This window comes from Microcaecilia unicolor, chromosome 10 (genome assembly GCF_901765095.1).
Source record: "Microcaecilia unicolor chromosome 10, aMicUni1.1, whole genome shotgun sequence".
Lineage (NCBI taxonomy): Eukaryota > Metazoa > Chordata > Amphibia > Gymnophiona > Siphonopidae > Microcaecilia > Microcaecilia unicolor.
This window is the reverse complement of record NC_044040.1, coordinates 208936501-208952663: the sequence shown is the minus strand read 5'-3', so window position 1 is coordinate 208952663 and position 16163 is coordinate 208936501. Positions and strand designations below refer to the sequence as shown.

The window sequence follows — 16163 nt, the reverse complement described above, 5'->3', positions numbered from 1 at the left end:
TTTCTGGGATAAGCAGTATAAAATGTTTTGTACAGTTTTGGGATCTTGCCGGGTATTTGTGACCTGGATTGGCCACTGTTGGAAACAGGATGCTGGGCTCGATGGACCTTTGGTCTTTCCCAGTATGGCAATACTTATGAAGAGGAACAAGGTCAGTACACTTTCTGGTTATGACTTCACTGCTGTAATAAGCCAGGATCATCGCTGCTTGCAGTTACACCCGGGGCAGTGTCTTTTCATAGAAATAGTCACAGAGCAAGAGACTTCCCCTACCTCAACCAATACTTAGAAAAATCAGCTCTGTGAGGTTTGAAAGAGATGAGAATATAAAAACATTTGCATGGACAATATTTCAACCTGATTTAATTTTTCTTTTTCTTATTGTGCTCACCTGTCTCTGGACGCACTTTAGATTAAAACAGAGGGTCCCTTTTGCTAAGCTGTGGTAAATGTGGCCCTGCGCTACTGGGAGCTCCGATTTTTGCCACATGCCAAGGCCCTTTTTACTGCAGCAGGTAAAAAGACCAGAAAAAGAAATGGCCATGCAGTAAGATTGCACTTACCGTGTGGCCATGTGGGGAGGGGAGCACTTACCTCCACCCATTGGGGTGCAGTAAGGACTCCCGCGCTAACCCGGCCAGCGCGCAGTGCTGCCATATTACTGCAGGGTGCGCCAGAAATGCCACATGCTGGGGTAGAACTACCACTAGCGCCCATGCTGAGCTGGTGATGAGTCCAGATTGTTGCGCAGTGGGCTTACCGCTGCTTTATAAAAGGGTCCCAGAATGCATAAAGAAATGACCTGTACTGTGTCATGTACTACTACTACTTATCATTTCTATAGCGCTACTAGACTTATGCAGCGCTGTACACTTCAACATGAAGAGACAGTCCCTGCTCGACAGAGCTTACAATCTAATTAGGACAGACAAACAGGACAAATAAGGGATAAGGACAAAGAGTAGCAAGATTCCGGAATCCCAAAGAGTAGCAAAGATTCCAGAATCCCAAAGAGTAGCAAAGATTCCGGAATCCCAAAGACTACTACTTATCATTTCTATAGCGCTACTAGACGTACACAGCGCTGTACACTTGAACATGAAGAGACAGTCCCTGCTCGACAGAGCTTACAATCTAATTAGGACAGACAAACAGGACAAACAAGAGATAAATGAATATTAAAGTGAGGATGATAAAATAAGGGTTCTGAACAAGTGAATAAGGGTTAGGAGTTAAAAGCAGCAACCAAAAGGTGGGCTTTTAGTTTAGATTTGAAGACAGCCAGAGTCTGGAGTTAGCAGTGGAGGAGAAGGGTGCAGATAAGAGAGATTTACCCAGTGAACGGAGGGGGAGGAATGTAGGGAGAGATGAGAGTGGAGAGGTACTGAGGAGCTGCAGAGTGAATGCACTTATAGGTCAATAAGAGGAGTTTGAACTGTATGCGGAGACAGATAGGAAGCCAGTAAAGTGACTTGACGAGAGGGCTAACATGAGCATAACAACCCTGGCGGAATATTAGTCGTGCAGCATAATTTTGAACAGATTGAAGAGGAGCAATGGGTGTCATAATTCTTTATTGCTCTTGCAATATCGCCTAATCTGATGCACAGAGCTAAGCAGTTTAACCTGACTAAGCAGGACCACGAAGCAGATAATAACACAGAGACATCTGATGTTAATGTGATTTATTTCCCTAAGCGCAGCTGTCCGGTGAGATCTTGGACAGATTAGTATTTCAACGAACTGGAGTTTTAAAAGACAATTGCTTAACCTAGTTTAAATATGTGATAGATAAATGTTTAGGCAGTTCGGGTTGCACCAGACAATAGCTATATACAAGTTGGTCATGAGTGAGACAGGCTAATAAAGTTTTTTTTAATTTTATCCAATTGCATGTCAGGAAATGCAGATTTCATTGCCCAATAGATTTATCTAACTAGACTTCATCTCAGGTGTGTACTGGAATGAAACTCGGAGCAGCTCGTTTGTCCAGAATCTGAGACGTAATAATTGTATTCCGTTTTCAGGGTACCTGGTGTTCATTGGGGTTCCTTGAGGGCCACAAATAAATTGGGATTTTAGGATATGCCAAATGAATATGCATGACAGAGATCTATATGCATACTACCTTCAAAATATACAGATCTCTCTCATGCAAATTCATTGTGGATATCCTGAAAATATGACTGACTAAGTACATCCTGAAGATTGGGTTTTGAACCACTGAGAGATAGCAATGTGCTAAGCTAAAATCCTTTAGAAAGATGGGCGAATATTTGATGATATTAGTGTGTTAAAATTGTAGAGAAGGGCGACAAAGATGATACAGGGGATGGGACGGCTTCCCTGTTATATAGGAGGAGTGGCCTAGTGGTTAGGGTGGCGGACTGTGGTCCTGAGGAACTGAGTTCAATTCCCACTTCAGGCACAGGCAGCTCCTTGTGACTCTGGGCAAGTCACTTAACCCTCCATTGCCCCATGTAAGCCGCATTGAGCCTGCCATGAGTGGGAAAGTGCAGGGTACAAATGTAACAAAAATAAAATAGATACTATTGGAGATTCTACATGGAATGTTGCTATTATTGGAGATTCTACATGGAATGTTGGTACTATTGGAGATTCTACATGGAATGTTGCTATTCCACTAGCAACATTCCATGTAGAAGGCTGCGCAGACTTCTGTTTCTGTGAGTCTGATGTCCTGCACTTACGTGCAGGACATCAGACTCACAGAAGCAGAAGTCTGCGCAGCCTTCTACATGGAATGTTGCTAGTGGAATAGCAACATTCCATGTAGAATCTCAAATAGTAGCAACAGTGGAGGAGTGGCCTAGTGGTTAGGGTGGACTTTTATCCTGAGGAACTGAGTTGGATTCCCACTTCAGGCACAGGCAGCTCCTTGTGACTCTGGGCAAGTCACTTAACCCTCCATTGCCCCATGTAAGCCGCACTGAGCCTGCCATGAGTGGGAAAGCGCAGGGTACAAATGTAACAAAAATAAAATAGATACTATTGGAGATTCTACATGGAATGTTGCTACTATTGGAGATTCAACATGGAATGTTGCTATTCCACTAGCAACATTCCATGTAGAAGGCTGCACAGGCTTCTGTTTCTGTGAAGCTAAATTCAGGCAACTGGCTCTCTAGTATTATTTTCTATTTAGATTATTACAGATCTCTGTGGTTTGGCATGGGATAGGTGAGTCCCAGAGAGAAATTAGTGGAAATCTTGTACACTCTAGTATCCAGGATGCTGGAGTATAAAGGTGAAAGACGGAATAGACTGCCCTGAAGAAATCTTGCAGATGGTCACACACTGTGGCTGGCAGTTGGTCCTTTTCTGCTGCTATCTACTATGCTAATATGTTACAATGTTATCGCTGTTCCTATTAAAGTCAAATCAATCTCGCTGCAAGCTGCCTTCTTAAGTGAGGTTGATGGTAATATTAACACTGGTAACGGCACAGTCCGAATTTAAGATCAAATCGTTGGCAGAACTGTATTTCAAACCTTGTGTTTCAGATTCATCTTGCGCAAGGAAACGGACTTTTACGCTGCGACAGGTAGGTATGTTGCATGAAAGAAAAGTGGCCCCATCCAGAGAACTGTAGGTACACGAGATTGACGAGGTGTTGCTCAGATTGGGGGAATTCAGAAACCTGTTGGTCACTTGTACCCGTCTCAAGGAGAATGAAATGTCTGCAGCATTCTCGGGCAAAGAACATTCCAGCTTCTCTGTGCCGAGGAGCAGGATGGGTTTTCCCTTTAAGTGAGTCGGGCTTTCGCACCGCATTTGGGAGTTCTGAGTTAAGTCTGTGATTTCGTGGAGCCACTGCATGATGTAAGTGAGTTGACAGTCACAGTTCCAGGGGTTGTTGTACAGGGGAACCAAAACCAGTTTGTAATTGGAATCAAATATTCCTTCTGGAAGCATTTGCAGCTGGTTGTCAGAAAGATTGATAAATTCCAAGTTGGTCAGATTTTCAAATAGTTCTCGGTCCATTCTGGCGAGGCTGTTATTTTCCAGGTGGAGCTTGGTGAGGGTCATTAGCTCCATAAACGTTCTCTTAGGCAATGATGTGATCTGGTTATGAGACAACACAATGGTTTTCACCTTGAATAACCCGCTGAAAATGCCCTCTGGAAGAGTTTTGAGCCTGTTCCACTTTAGGGATAATTTAAATAGATTAGGCGTGCTATGAAAAAGGTCATTGGGAAGGGTGTCAAGTTTGTTGTTGTCCAAATTTAAGAACGCAAGGTTCAATAATGAGGAAAATACTGACGTAGGAAGGTCCATAATGGAGTTGTCCTGGAGGCGTAGTTTCTGCAAATGGGTTAAGTGTGAAAAAATGCCAGGGGGAAGGTGTTCAATAAGGTTTCCCTCTAAGGCAAGATCGGTGAGCTCTGTAAGATTGTTGAACACACCGGGAGGAAGGCTAGAGATTCTGTTTTCATTAAGGTAGAGGATTTTAAGGTTGTTGAGATTGCTGAAGAGCCCTTCTGGAAGCATGGTGATCTGGTTTAAACCTAGGCTTAGCGTATTTAGATGCTTCAACTGGTCAAAGGTTCCATTGGAAATGTTATCAATTTTGTTCCCTTGTAGCTTCAGAACTTCCAAATCCTCCGTATTGTTAAACAATTCCTTTGAAAGATTTTGGATGGCGTTATGTGCGATAATCAGTTTATTTAGATGTGTCAGATCATCAAAAATCCCAGCATTTAAAGTTGATAGCAAGGGGTTGCCCGTAATTTCAAGCTCGGTAAGATCACTCAAGCCAATAAAAGTGCCTGGTTCCAAAGATACAATGTTATTATTAAGGAAGATTATTTTTGTGAGTCCTGTGTTATTTCTGAAGGACCCTGTTTTCAAAGTTCTTATAGAGGTTTCCACAAAAACTATTTCAGTGAATTTTGGCTTAATCTCTTTTGGGACGTCTACCATTTTCTCATCAGAACAGAAGACCTTGTAAATTCTGAAGCAGTTGCAAGAGGTCGGACAGGCCTCAGCAAATGGGCCTTGAGGCAGAATGAAGAGAAGAAGCACAAGTGTGGTGGGAAACATCTTCCTGAAATTGCTGAAAACCAAAAAGAAGACACACAATTAAGACAGCGTCCCCGGATTATGAAAAAAATAATTGGTTCAGAGTGACAGTGATTCGATAGTGCCAAACCTCTTCGTGAAATATTACATTGGCTACCAATCAAAGAACGTATTACTTTTAAAATGTGTACCTTGGTCCATAAAATTATATATGGTGATGCTCCAGGATATATGTCTAACCTTATAGACCTGCCAATTAGGAACTCAATCAGATCATCACGTTCTTATTTAAATCCCCACCACCCTAGTTGCAAAGGTCTCAAGTATAAATCAATTCATGGATCCAGCTTCTCATTTATAGGCACAAGACTCTGGAATGTACTCCCAAAAACCCTGAGGACTACGTACAACCACCTCAACTTCCGGAAATTACTAAAGACCTACCTGTTCGGAAGAGCTTATCCCACTGACCCAACGTAACTACCTAAATCCAACAACACAAAGAAATCCAAACTTGTATTGAATTTTAAATTTGTTATATTACTTCCGTCTTTATGATCCCTTGATGTGTCTGTTTATATCTATTTCATTGTAAATAACTTCAATCTATATTTGTTTCTTCACCGTAGGTGGCTATCACCTCACGGCACTATGTAAGCCACAGTGAGCCTGCAAATAGGTGGGGAAATGTGGGGTACAAATGTAACAAATAAATAAATAAATAATCTCTGGATGTCCAAAATTCTACCTATTATGCAATAGAAGGATAGCGACAGCTTGATCTGGTAGCATCACAGGTCATGGGGGAGGGGGGAATTCAAGGCCTAATCTGCATAAAAAGGGTGGCTACGAACGACTGCAACAGGTTTCTCAGAAAGCATTGGGGCTATCCTTGCATGGGGTGACCATGTTTTAAAAACAAAAAAAAGTTCAAGGGCAAGGGGGAACCAATATAGTACTACTACTACTACTTAACATTTCTAGAGCGCTACTAGGGTTACGCAGCGCTGTACAAATTAACAAAGAAGGACGGTCCCTGCTCAGAGGAGCTTACAATCGAAAGGACAAAATGTCAAGTCGGACAATGACTTTGCTACTTTTAGTAGCTGAATGAATTATTAGAAAATATAGTACTAGGACAGAGAAGGGGACCTGAGAGTTAGATTTAGTGTTAGTCATGTAATGATTACAGCAAAAGATGAAAATGCCAGTGGAGACAGTGGGGGCAGGTGCTTTAGTGGATTTTGTGGCATGCTTGAGTTAGGAACTTGGGGTGAGTAGGCAAGCTCTGCAGGACTCCAGGGAGCCTCCTGTCCCTGGCGATTGAAAACATTGTATTGAAGCATCGCCCCCCACTGGCAGCAATACAGTGGGAGGACTCCCGACCACCCTCCCCACCACATACAAATTCCCCGGTAGTCTAGTAGTCCCCTCCCTCCTCTCCCCCAGTCACAAAAACATTCCACCTCCCCCCTCCATCCAATGACCCTAAGCCTAGCCTCCTGACCCTTTACCTCGCATGAGGCAGGAGTGATTCCCACTTGCTCAAGCCTCCGGCCACTGACATCTGCAAAATATTAGTGCCCCATCCCACACGGTGCATCCTGGGATGCACCAGGCAGGGCCTGTCTACCATATAAGGTAATCTCCCTGCACCCCTCTCCCCATCTGAAGCATCAAGGCCCTTCCCTCTCGCCCAGGCTTCCAAGGGGGGCCCGGCGCCGTGGTCTCTCCCCTTCTCCTGCTCCCAGGCCACCAGCACTGCAGTCCCCGGTCTCACCTGCCTGTTCTCGGCTCCGTCGATAGCCCCCCCTCCGTCCGCCACCGTGACCGGGCCCCCTGCATTCAAATCGGCAGTGCCTCAGTCACCTCCGCGTGAAAGCAGCAGATCGCCTCCCTTCGGGCCTTCCCTCACTGTGCCCCGCCCTCGCGGAAACAGGAAGTGACGAGGGCGGGACACAGTGAGGGAAGGCCCAAAGGAAGGCGATCTGCCGCTTTCACACGGAGGTGACTGAGGCGCTGCCAATTTGAATGCAGGGGGCCCAGTCACAGTGGCGGACAGAGGGGGGCTATCGACGGAGCCGAGGTCAGGTAGGTGAGACCAGGGACTGAGAGCAGGAGAGGGAGGCAACATTGGTAGGGATTGGGGGGCAACAGCAGGGGGAGCCCTGGGGCAACCTTGCCCCAGGCCCGGCTCAGCCTCTCGGCGGCCCTGCCCTCTCATGTCTAACATCTCCCATTCCCTACCCCCCCCCCCACGGTGTCTAATATCCCTTCTCCAGCCAGGCCTACTCCCCTCCTCAAACTCATTGCTTCTAGTACACAGCGACTACCAGCGCCGCCCAAACGTTCAACTTAACAGTCCGCACAGCTGATGTAGGGACTTGAGCATCCATTATATGTTCAAAGCCTGCCACGTCCTGCCCTTCAAACCTCCTGTTTCGAAAGGGGTGGAATATGGTAGGACCTGAGCCACATAGGTGTGGAATGACGCTTGTTGAGCGTTAATGACTGCCACACTGGTGCCACCCCCTAGGCACGTGCCTAGTCCACCTAGTGGTGGGTTGGCCCTGACATCATCCTTGGCTCATTTTGTACTGATCTGATAAAGGAGAAAGCTAGTCACCAATGTATCGAGTTAGTTCAATTCAGGGGCTAGCCAGACACCCAATTTTGGGTGGGCCTGGGTTCAAGATAGGTGAGCAAAAGAACTCCGCCTTGTCCTACAAGTGATTTGGTCTCTCTCTCTCTCTCACCTGCATGCCATATTGTCTCTCAAACATCTCCCCTTCCCTGCATACCTTTTAAATATCAGATTTTCACCGGCAGCGAGCAGCAACTAATATACACTGCACCGTCCTCACAGCCTTCCCTCTGATGCAACTTCCTGTTTCCACATAGGTGAGAATACATCAGAGGGAAGGCTGTGAGGACGGTGCGAGCAGTATGTATCAGTCTGCTGCTCACTGCAGGCGAAGATCTGCTATTTACAAGGTATGCAGGAGGGACAGTTGTTGGGAGTTTTCAGCTGGCGGGGCTTGGAGATCCCTGCCAACCACATCATAGGTGTGCTGCTACTGGGTGGGCCTGAGCTCAAAGTGAGGCCCACCCTTGGCTAAGCCAGTGGTTCAATGAAAAGGTCTCACCTGCAACCTCTTTGTTAACATTTATTTGTACTGCTATGTAAATACAGTGTTATACATTTCTTTTTGTATTTCATGTGATACTCCTGGGCAAACTCAATGCAAAATATTTAAAATACTGCATATTTTTAATTTCCAAACTAAATAAAATCACAGTTTTGAGTGATATTTAAGTTAAAAAGTGATATTGAATTACTGAACTAAAGACTACATTTTTCATTTTGTTGTGCCAAATTCACCCTGTAGTCCTGTAATATACATCACAAGGTCCAGGTCCTTCCCCCAGGTTTGAACCTTCCCAGATCGACCCCCCCCCAGCTCATGCTTTTCTCCTTTCTCTGTCCATTCTCAATCATCCCCCAAATTATAGTAGTGGAATTTTGACAGAACCCAAGTAAATTCCCATTCTTCTTCTTCCAGGGACCTCTCAACTCACTTTCTCCCCCTTCCACCGGGTTTGGCCATTTAAGCTCTCCCTCCCCTTCTCTACCCCACTGAGGCTTGACCCAAAGCTCTCCTTCTTTTTAAAATTTCATTTATTTAACATTTGTATCCTTCATTATCCCAAACAGAGTTCAGGTTCGATGTGGCTTACAATCCAGTTATAAGTAGGTACTATCTCTGTCCCTAGAGAGCTCACAATCTTGTTTTTTGTACCTGACCCTCTCTTTCCTGCTCAACCCCACAGCTCGCTCTATCCTCACAACTCCTCAGCTTTGACCCACTCTTCTACTTTCTCTCTCCCTTCCCCCACTCCCATCCCCATCATTCTGTCCATGTCCTAGTCTTGATTGAATATTCATGCTCTGTCTCTCTTCCCTCCTTCACAATCATCATTCTATTACAGTCTCCTCCCCCTAGGCTCAAACCTCTCCAGTCTTGGACCCACCAATCTTCCTCTCCCTTCTCCCCACCCCGAAAGCTTGACCCCACGCTTGCTCATGTTGTCTCCCACTTCTCCACCTCAATCCCTCCATACTTTCTCAAACATCCCCTACCATCTCCCTTTTCCATCCTGGTTCACAAGGGATGATTCAGCTCATGCCTCCTTCTAGCCACGCATAGCCACGCAACCCAATGCTGCGTAAAGGATGCATTGATTAGTTGAAGAGAAAAAAAAGAGTAATCAAAACCATTTTAATGATATGCAGACAGGTGCTTTCTCTGTCACAAGCTTTTTATTTATTTATTTATTTTTTTTAACCTGGGGTGATGGAGGGTTAAATGACTTTCCCAGAGGCACAAGGAGCTGCAGTGGGAATTAAACCCTACTTCCCCAGGTTCTTAGTCCACTGCACTAACCATTTTTCTCCTCCTCTACTTCAAACACATGTACTTTTAAATGACCTGGATGTAGGTGTGTTGTGGGGCAGGTGGAGTGGCGTTTTACACATCAATATTTATTCCTGCCTCTGAGTAGCTTCATTTCCACTACTGTTCCTGCAGATTTGTGTCGGTCTTTTATAAAGACACACAGGTGCCATCTCACCCTCTCATTCTATTTTAAAATTACCCTCATATTGGGTTCCAAAATGTTGCCCAGGCCTGGCACTAGCCATGATGTAACTATAAAAATGAGGGTTCAATCACTCACTACAGAGGTATTTATTTATTTATTATTTATTGCATTTGTATCCCACATTTTCCCACCTATTTGCGGGTTCAGTGTGGCTTACAATACATTGTAAATGATGGAAAATACAATTTGTTACAACTCGGTTATGGATTACATTGTGAGGAGTTATGCGAAGACAAAGTCAGAGTACCGTTGAGGGAAAAGAACAATGGAAAGAGACAACTGGAAACTGATAGGGCAACAAAACAATAGTAGGTGATCATTCGGTATAACATTTTTCTGTAAGTAAAGCTATAAATGTGGTAATATTAAAGGGGGAATGAAAGTTCCAAGAGAGTGTATTGATGCATTACTGACAGTGTGTGTGGACTTCGTGTGTTTTGATCCTTTCAATAAATTTTATCAAAGAGATGAGTCTTCAATAATTTGCGGAAGTTGGTCAGTTCGTAGATCGTTTTCAGGTTGCGTGGTAGTGTATTCCAGAATTGCATGCTCATATAAGAGAAGGTTGATGCATGCAGTACTTTGTATTTTATGCCTTTGCAATTAGGGAAGTGGAGGTTGAGGTTGAGGTAAGTGTAAAAAGTTCTAGAAAAGACAAAATGAGAGCTGATTGGCTGCACTGGTACTGACCCCCTGATATGCCAGTCTGGAGCAGTGGGGCTAGTGTTGGGAATGGGGTGCAAACAGAGCAATTGCTCAGGCCCTCCAGATGCAGGAAATCTTCAGGCAGGCCATGTCAGTCTTGCTCAGGAAAGATGGATCCTGGGCCTAGTCAGGCTTCCGGCGATAGGCCACAGTTGTACAACGACACAGTGGGGACAGCACTACAATCCCAAGCCTGCCTAAAACTGAAGAAGGCACAGCCTGCTAGTGGATTTTAGGGGTCCCCTCCCTAATTTCTGTTCTGGGCCCTGGCACATTTAACACCAGCCCTGTGGAACAGGAGTAGGACATACCCAGGTGTTAGGATTCCAGAAAGCAAATAAAATCTGTGTATCAAAGATGCCGTTAGTCAGTTCCAGGCTGGAGATTCTGGGACAGTCCTGGATTTGAACTTACATCCCAAATCAGAGTGGGATTTATTTATAGTGCCTGATCCTGCCTATTGAAATCAGTCCTGCAAGTCCCATATTGCATCAGGATGGGCTGGTCAGAAATCCAGGACTTTCTATCACTGGTGTATGCATTTTCATAAATGTGTGTTTGTTTTAAGGTTACCAATTGGCTCTAGATTCACCTGACTGGATTGATCCAGTCCTGGGTTTAACCCACAGCATGCAGGGAAATCAAAACTACAACTCCCAGCATGCAATGGGGTGAACCCTGCCAGGCGAATCTGAATCTAGTTAGCAATCCTAAGGGGTCTTTTACTAAAGCTTAGCTCGAGTTATTTGTAGCAGGGCCCATAGGAATAAAATGGGCCCTGCCCCAGATAACTCGAGCTAAGCGTTAATAAAAGACCCCCCCCCCTCCCCCAATAGATTGTTGTTACGTCTCTGGTTACTTCTCTCATTGTAATGTAAGGATCTGCAAACATCTTTCTATTTAACAGCAGATAAAGTTTGCTAAAGGTTAAAGAAGTTGCCATTATTCTTCCAGAAGTCAAAACTATATTGAGTGAAACAAAACCACTGCATATAATTCAGACCTTGAATTTGATTCTTATCTGCATCTAAATGAAAACAAGTGAAAGGATTCCTTTCTAAATATAATTTTGCTGGTAATACTGCACATAGCTACAATCCAGCTACTCAGCCACCTTGCTCTTGGTGTCAGTGGAAGTATCCAAGTAGGCAGCACCTGCGTGTAATGAATTTGTTAGAGAATTAGGGTTTCTGATTCCATAAGAATAGAAGTATTGCGATACTGGGGCAGACCGAAGGTCCATCAAGCCCAGCATCCTGCTTCCAACTGTGGCCAATCCAGGTTCAGGTACCCGGCAAGGTCCCAAAACTGTATAATACATTTTGTGCTGCTTATCGTAGAAATAAGCAGTGGATTTTCCTCGTCCATTTTAATAATGGCTTATGGACTTTTCTTTTAGGAAAGTAGCCAAACCTTTTAAAACCCCGCTAAGCTAACTGCTTTTATTACATTCTCTGGCAACAAGTTCCAGAGTTTAATTACACATTGAGTGAAGAAATATTTTCTCCGATTTGTTTGTAAATTGTCAATTTAAGTGTTCATTTTCAGGCAAGTAGGTATCTCTGCAGGGTTCTGAAAACAGGTGTTCAGCCATGTTTCTGCTTTGCGAAACAATATCTCCAAGTGCATTTTTCATTTGTTTGCATTGTAGAAGCATTAATTCCAATTTAAAATTATGATCAACTAAAAACATGCTTAGGGGGAGAGTTGGCTGGGCTTCAGCCGGGGAGAGCTAAGGTGTAACACGGACGGGCCAACCAGTAGGCACGACTAGACAGTTGCCTAGAGCAGCTGCAGCCAAAACAAAACAATAGATTATGACACTCAGACAAGCTCAAAAAACCATCAACCTCTATTGTCAAGAGCAGGGAGGTAGATAGTTTTCAAATAGCCAGTTTACCCTGATTATTTGGATAGGGTGGAGTTGGGGTTCATCATGATTGTTGAGGAAGACCCAGGAGCCTAAAGATTTAACGGGGGGGGGGGGAAGCTGAAGGTTTATCTAGGGTGTCTAACACCCATGCACTAGCCCTGATAGTATGTGTGGGGGGCTAGGGATGCATTTCACACTTCTCTCTTGTTCCCTTGCACTATTTACTTCCATCTCTTTCGTCTTTGCCCTCTTCACTCTCCTCCTCTCTTTCTCCTTTGCATTCTTCACCCCCCCTCCCCTCCTCCCCTCCTCCCCCTCCCCTTTAGGGAAAGGCAACTCTTGCTGCATTGCTTACTTCCACTGCTGGCCCGCCCCCAGTCCTCCACTGACATGTGTTTTCTGGGTTCGGATTCTCTAGGGACGTGTTTTATGGGCCAGTGGAGCTTGGTTCCTTGATGGTTCTGCTCCAGTGACATCCCTCAGCTTCTGCTCTCACATACCTCCTTGACTTTTCTGAGGACAGTGATTGGATGAGAACATCAGAGGTCCACAGGGCGAGCCTATAATCAGGGGGGTTTCGGTTAGGACCAAAAACAGAAAGGTTTTCCTGAGGGATCTTTTACTGGGAATTTCCAGTTCTAACTGAACGGCATAAGCTTTCCATATAATCAATTTTCATATTCAACAATAGAATAATTCCTATTGTGATATCTTTAAAAGGCCTTGTGTGGTCTGGAAAGTTTATAAGACATGACCACCTGCAGAGTCTGGCTTTCACCATGATTTTTTTTTTGTTTATTCCTAACTTAGCAAAAACACGGAAAAGAGAGAGTCTGGAGCTTACCGTACTGGAAGGAGAGTGGCCAGAGAGTGAAGCTGCTCTTTCCTTTTGACCAGAAGGCAGAAAGTGTGGTTTTCTCTTTGAAAGTCAACATGTTTATTAACATTGGCATAGAGGATCTGACCAAGCACTTTTCACTGGGAGGAGCAGATCACTTCCTGTTACCATAGTCCTGTGTCCTTGGCTGTAATCGTATAACTGAATGAAAAAAAAAAAAAAAAACTTTTCCCATCAAACAGCAAGTTAGAAAGTGCCAGTGTGTTTTTTCTAGCAAAAAATGTGCCGGTACTCAAATGCCAGGCCACCCTTCAGGGGTGGGGTGATCATCGAGAGACCCACCCCACAATAGCCAGGCCCCCTGGACCAAGGCAGAATTGGTGTGTAGAGCCTGAGCTCTTTCATTAAAACTTGGGGTCCGTGGGTCAATTTTAGCAGACAATGGAAAAGGTGCCGGTACTCAAATGCAAGGCCACCCTTCAGGGGTGGGGTGATCATCGAGGGACCCATCCCACAATAGCCAGGCCCCATGGAACAAGGCAGAATTGGTGTGTAGAGCCTGAGCTCTTTCATTAAAACTTGGGGACCAGGAGTCAATTTTAACAGACAATGGAAAAGGTGCCGGTACTCGGTACCCCCAAGTACCCCCTCAAAAAAAGCCCTGGAAAGTGCTCAGATATGGTGTGACACAATGTCCCATTTCTCTTAGCAAAGACAGGCAGGTCTCTGTAGGAAACTTGGCGCAGAGAAACATGATTAAGTGTGTCTCGGTAGCGGGGAGGGTATCTGGCGCTGTAGGTATGTTTCTCTGCATAGAGACGTTTAGGGCAATGATGATTCCCAAACCTGTCCTGGGGGAGCCCCAGCCTGTCAGGTTTTCAGGGTATCCACAACGAATCTTCATGAGAGAAACCTTTATACAATGGAGGCAGTGTATGCAAATCGATTTCCTGAAGATGCGTTGTGGATATCCTGAAAACCTGACAGGCTGGGGCTCCACCAGGACAGGTTTGGGAATCACTGGTTTAGGGGGTATGGGTGGGGATTGTGGATGGGAGTATGTATGACCGAAGGGGTACTGTGTTTGGGAGGAGTGTAGGATGGGAATGTCAGGGGCTGGGTTGAGCGACAGGGTGTATGTGATATGTGTCAGTAGTATGTTCGGGAGGAGGGGGTGTCTGGGAGTGTCAGGTGGTGTGGGATGGGGGTTGCATGGAGTTGTCTGTCGCAGGTTGGGTATGTCCTTTTCTTCTCCTCACCCCTTCCCACATTCTCTCCCCCTTCCCCCCCCCCCCCAGTCTTCCTAGCCCATCCCTCCACCACTCTCTCTGTCTGCACATGATCTGTCACCTCAGACTGGGGCAGACCCTGTGTTGCCTTTTCTTCGGCTCCTTCAGTCAGAGTAGCAGCAGCAGAAGATCGTAGGCCACCTTATCTCTTGCCACTGTAGGCTAATTCTCCTGGTGTGAGCTGCAAGATTGTACCACAGTATGAGACTATGGACTCTTGAGCATTTCTCCTGTTGCCACTCCAGCTAAAGCGGTTTAGGAGGAAGATCAGGTAATGGTGGACAATGCTGTTAAAGGTAACCACAGGGTCTGCTGTGCTCAGCTCTTCCACCACCGGGTCCTTTAGCCTTCAGGTGGTAGGGCCAACCTCAGCTCACTACTCCCTCTTTGCTCATCACATGCAAACAGATGTGTGGCAGAAACCCATCAAGCCTCCTCTTGTGGATTTTGGGCTACAGAACAGACTCACTGGTTTGGGTTCTGAGGGATGGGTGTAAGACTCTTTCTGCAAGGCCCTGATCCGTACTAAAATAACTTATCAGCAAAACTCTCTCCACTCTGTAACCGTTCTTGGAACATCTGTGGGCTCCCGTTTCTGCAACAGCTCAAGCACTGTACAGTCCGTTGGGTTATTAGATTCAGGCTCCTCGCCATTCACCTCCACAAATTCACTTCACAGTGTTGCTAGGATTAAAAATGGAGAAGGTAATCTTTAGCCAGTGGTAGTCAGTGTTTTGTTAAATCCTGAATTGTGCCAGGCCCTGTCAGAGTAGCCGGGCCCAAAGTAGCCACCAGGAGTTACCCAATGGGTATCCCCAGTATTCAGTGGCAATACCTGAATAATTAGCTGGTTAACGTAACACAGTGATATACACTCGCCTGTGGATGTGATGTGTTGGAAGTACAGGAGTGGACAACGCCAAGACATGCAGTTCTGGGAAGGAGGGTTCCTAGGCTGCTGGAAACTCTGCACTTCTTAAGCTGTTTCAGACCTCGCATCAACAGGGATTCTTGATTTACGATAGTTCAGGAAAAAACTTTAAAAAAATACAGAGCCACATTTTCTTTGTGGCACAAAAATGGGTGAAAGTCCTTATTTTGAGGTCTTTGCCATAAAACTCAGGCAAGAAAAATTTTACATGAACATTAAAATCCTTCTTCATCTGCTATGTAAAAACTTCTTCTGAAGATATGCAGTAACTTTGCTTAATAGTGTCCTCTCAGTATTAATATCAGCATTCAATGTAAGAAAGAGTTGGATGTTCCTTGCAAAATATTCCATGGAAAGCGCAGAAAGAGAAAAGGCCAGTTAGAAGATGGAATTTCTTCTTCCTGCCCCCCACCTCCCCTGGGATAAGAATGGTCAACCACCTCCCTGGGATAAGAATGGTCAACGTGACCATCTATTCCCTCCCCCCATCCCCCTACCACCACCCAGAGAGAACAATACTCAAACCTCAGCTGTCCCCACCCCTGTCCTCCAGATCAAATCAATCACAGCAGCCAAATTAAACAAACACATACAGAAAAAAATCTGGCTTTGTACATGTGTGTTCTCTTTCCAAAATTACAACCATCTGCAGCAATTAGGGATTCATTTACAGTCATGTTTGTGAGCAGAAATATGAGCACGAGTCCCTTTTACATGGCAACTCTTCGCTGGTGCCACAGGAACGAGTTGGTAGCAGTTTAGGTTCGTGAAGAGCTTTTACTGGAAACTCGTGGATAAAATGGTGTGGTAGCCATGTTAGTC

General features: G+C 45.1%; 1 protein-coding gene across 1 annotated transcript; it reads right to left on the bottom strand.

Moving 5' to 3' along the window:
- Window positions 1–3081: 3081 nt before the first annotated feature.
- Window positions 3082–13208, bottom strand: LOC115478529 (carboxypeptidase N subunit 2-like). Its single transcript, XM_030215938.1, has 2 exons — window positions 13128–13208; window positions 3082–5077 (listed from the first exon to the last, which is right to left on the bottom strand). The coding sequence occupies exon 2, from the start codon at window positions 5062–5064 to the stop codon at window positions 3427–3429; it is 1638 nt and encodes a 545-aa protein (XP_030071798.1). The 5' UTR covers window positions 5065–5077; window positions 13128–13208; the 3' UTR covers window positions 3082–3426.
- Window positions 13209–16163: the final 2955 nt, after the last annotated feature.

Bases quoted from the DNA above. Each gene is read 5' to 3' on its own strand.
- LOC115478529 (XM_030215938.1), bottom strand. From the start codon at position 5,064: ATGTTTCCCACCACACTTGTGCTTCTTCTCTTCATTCTGCCTCAAGGC.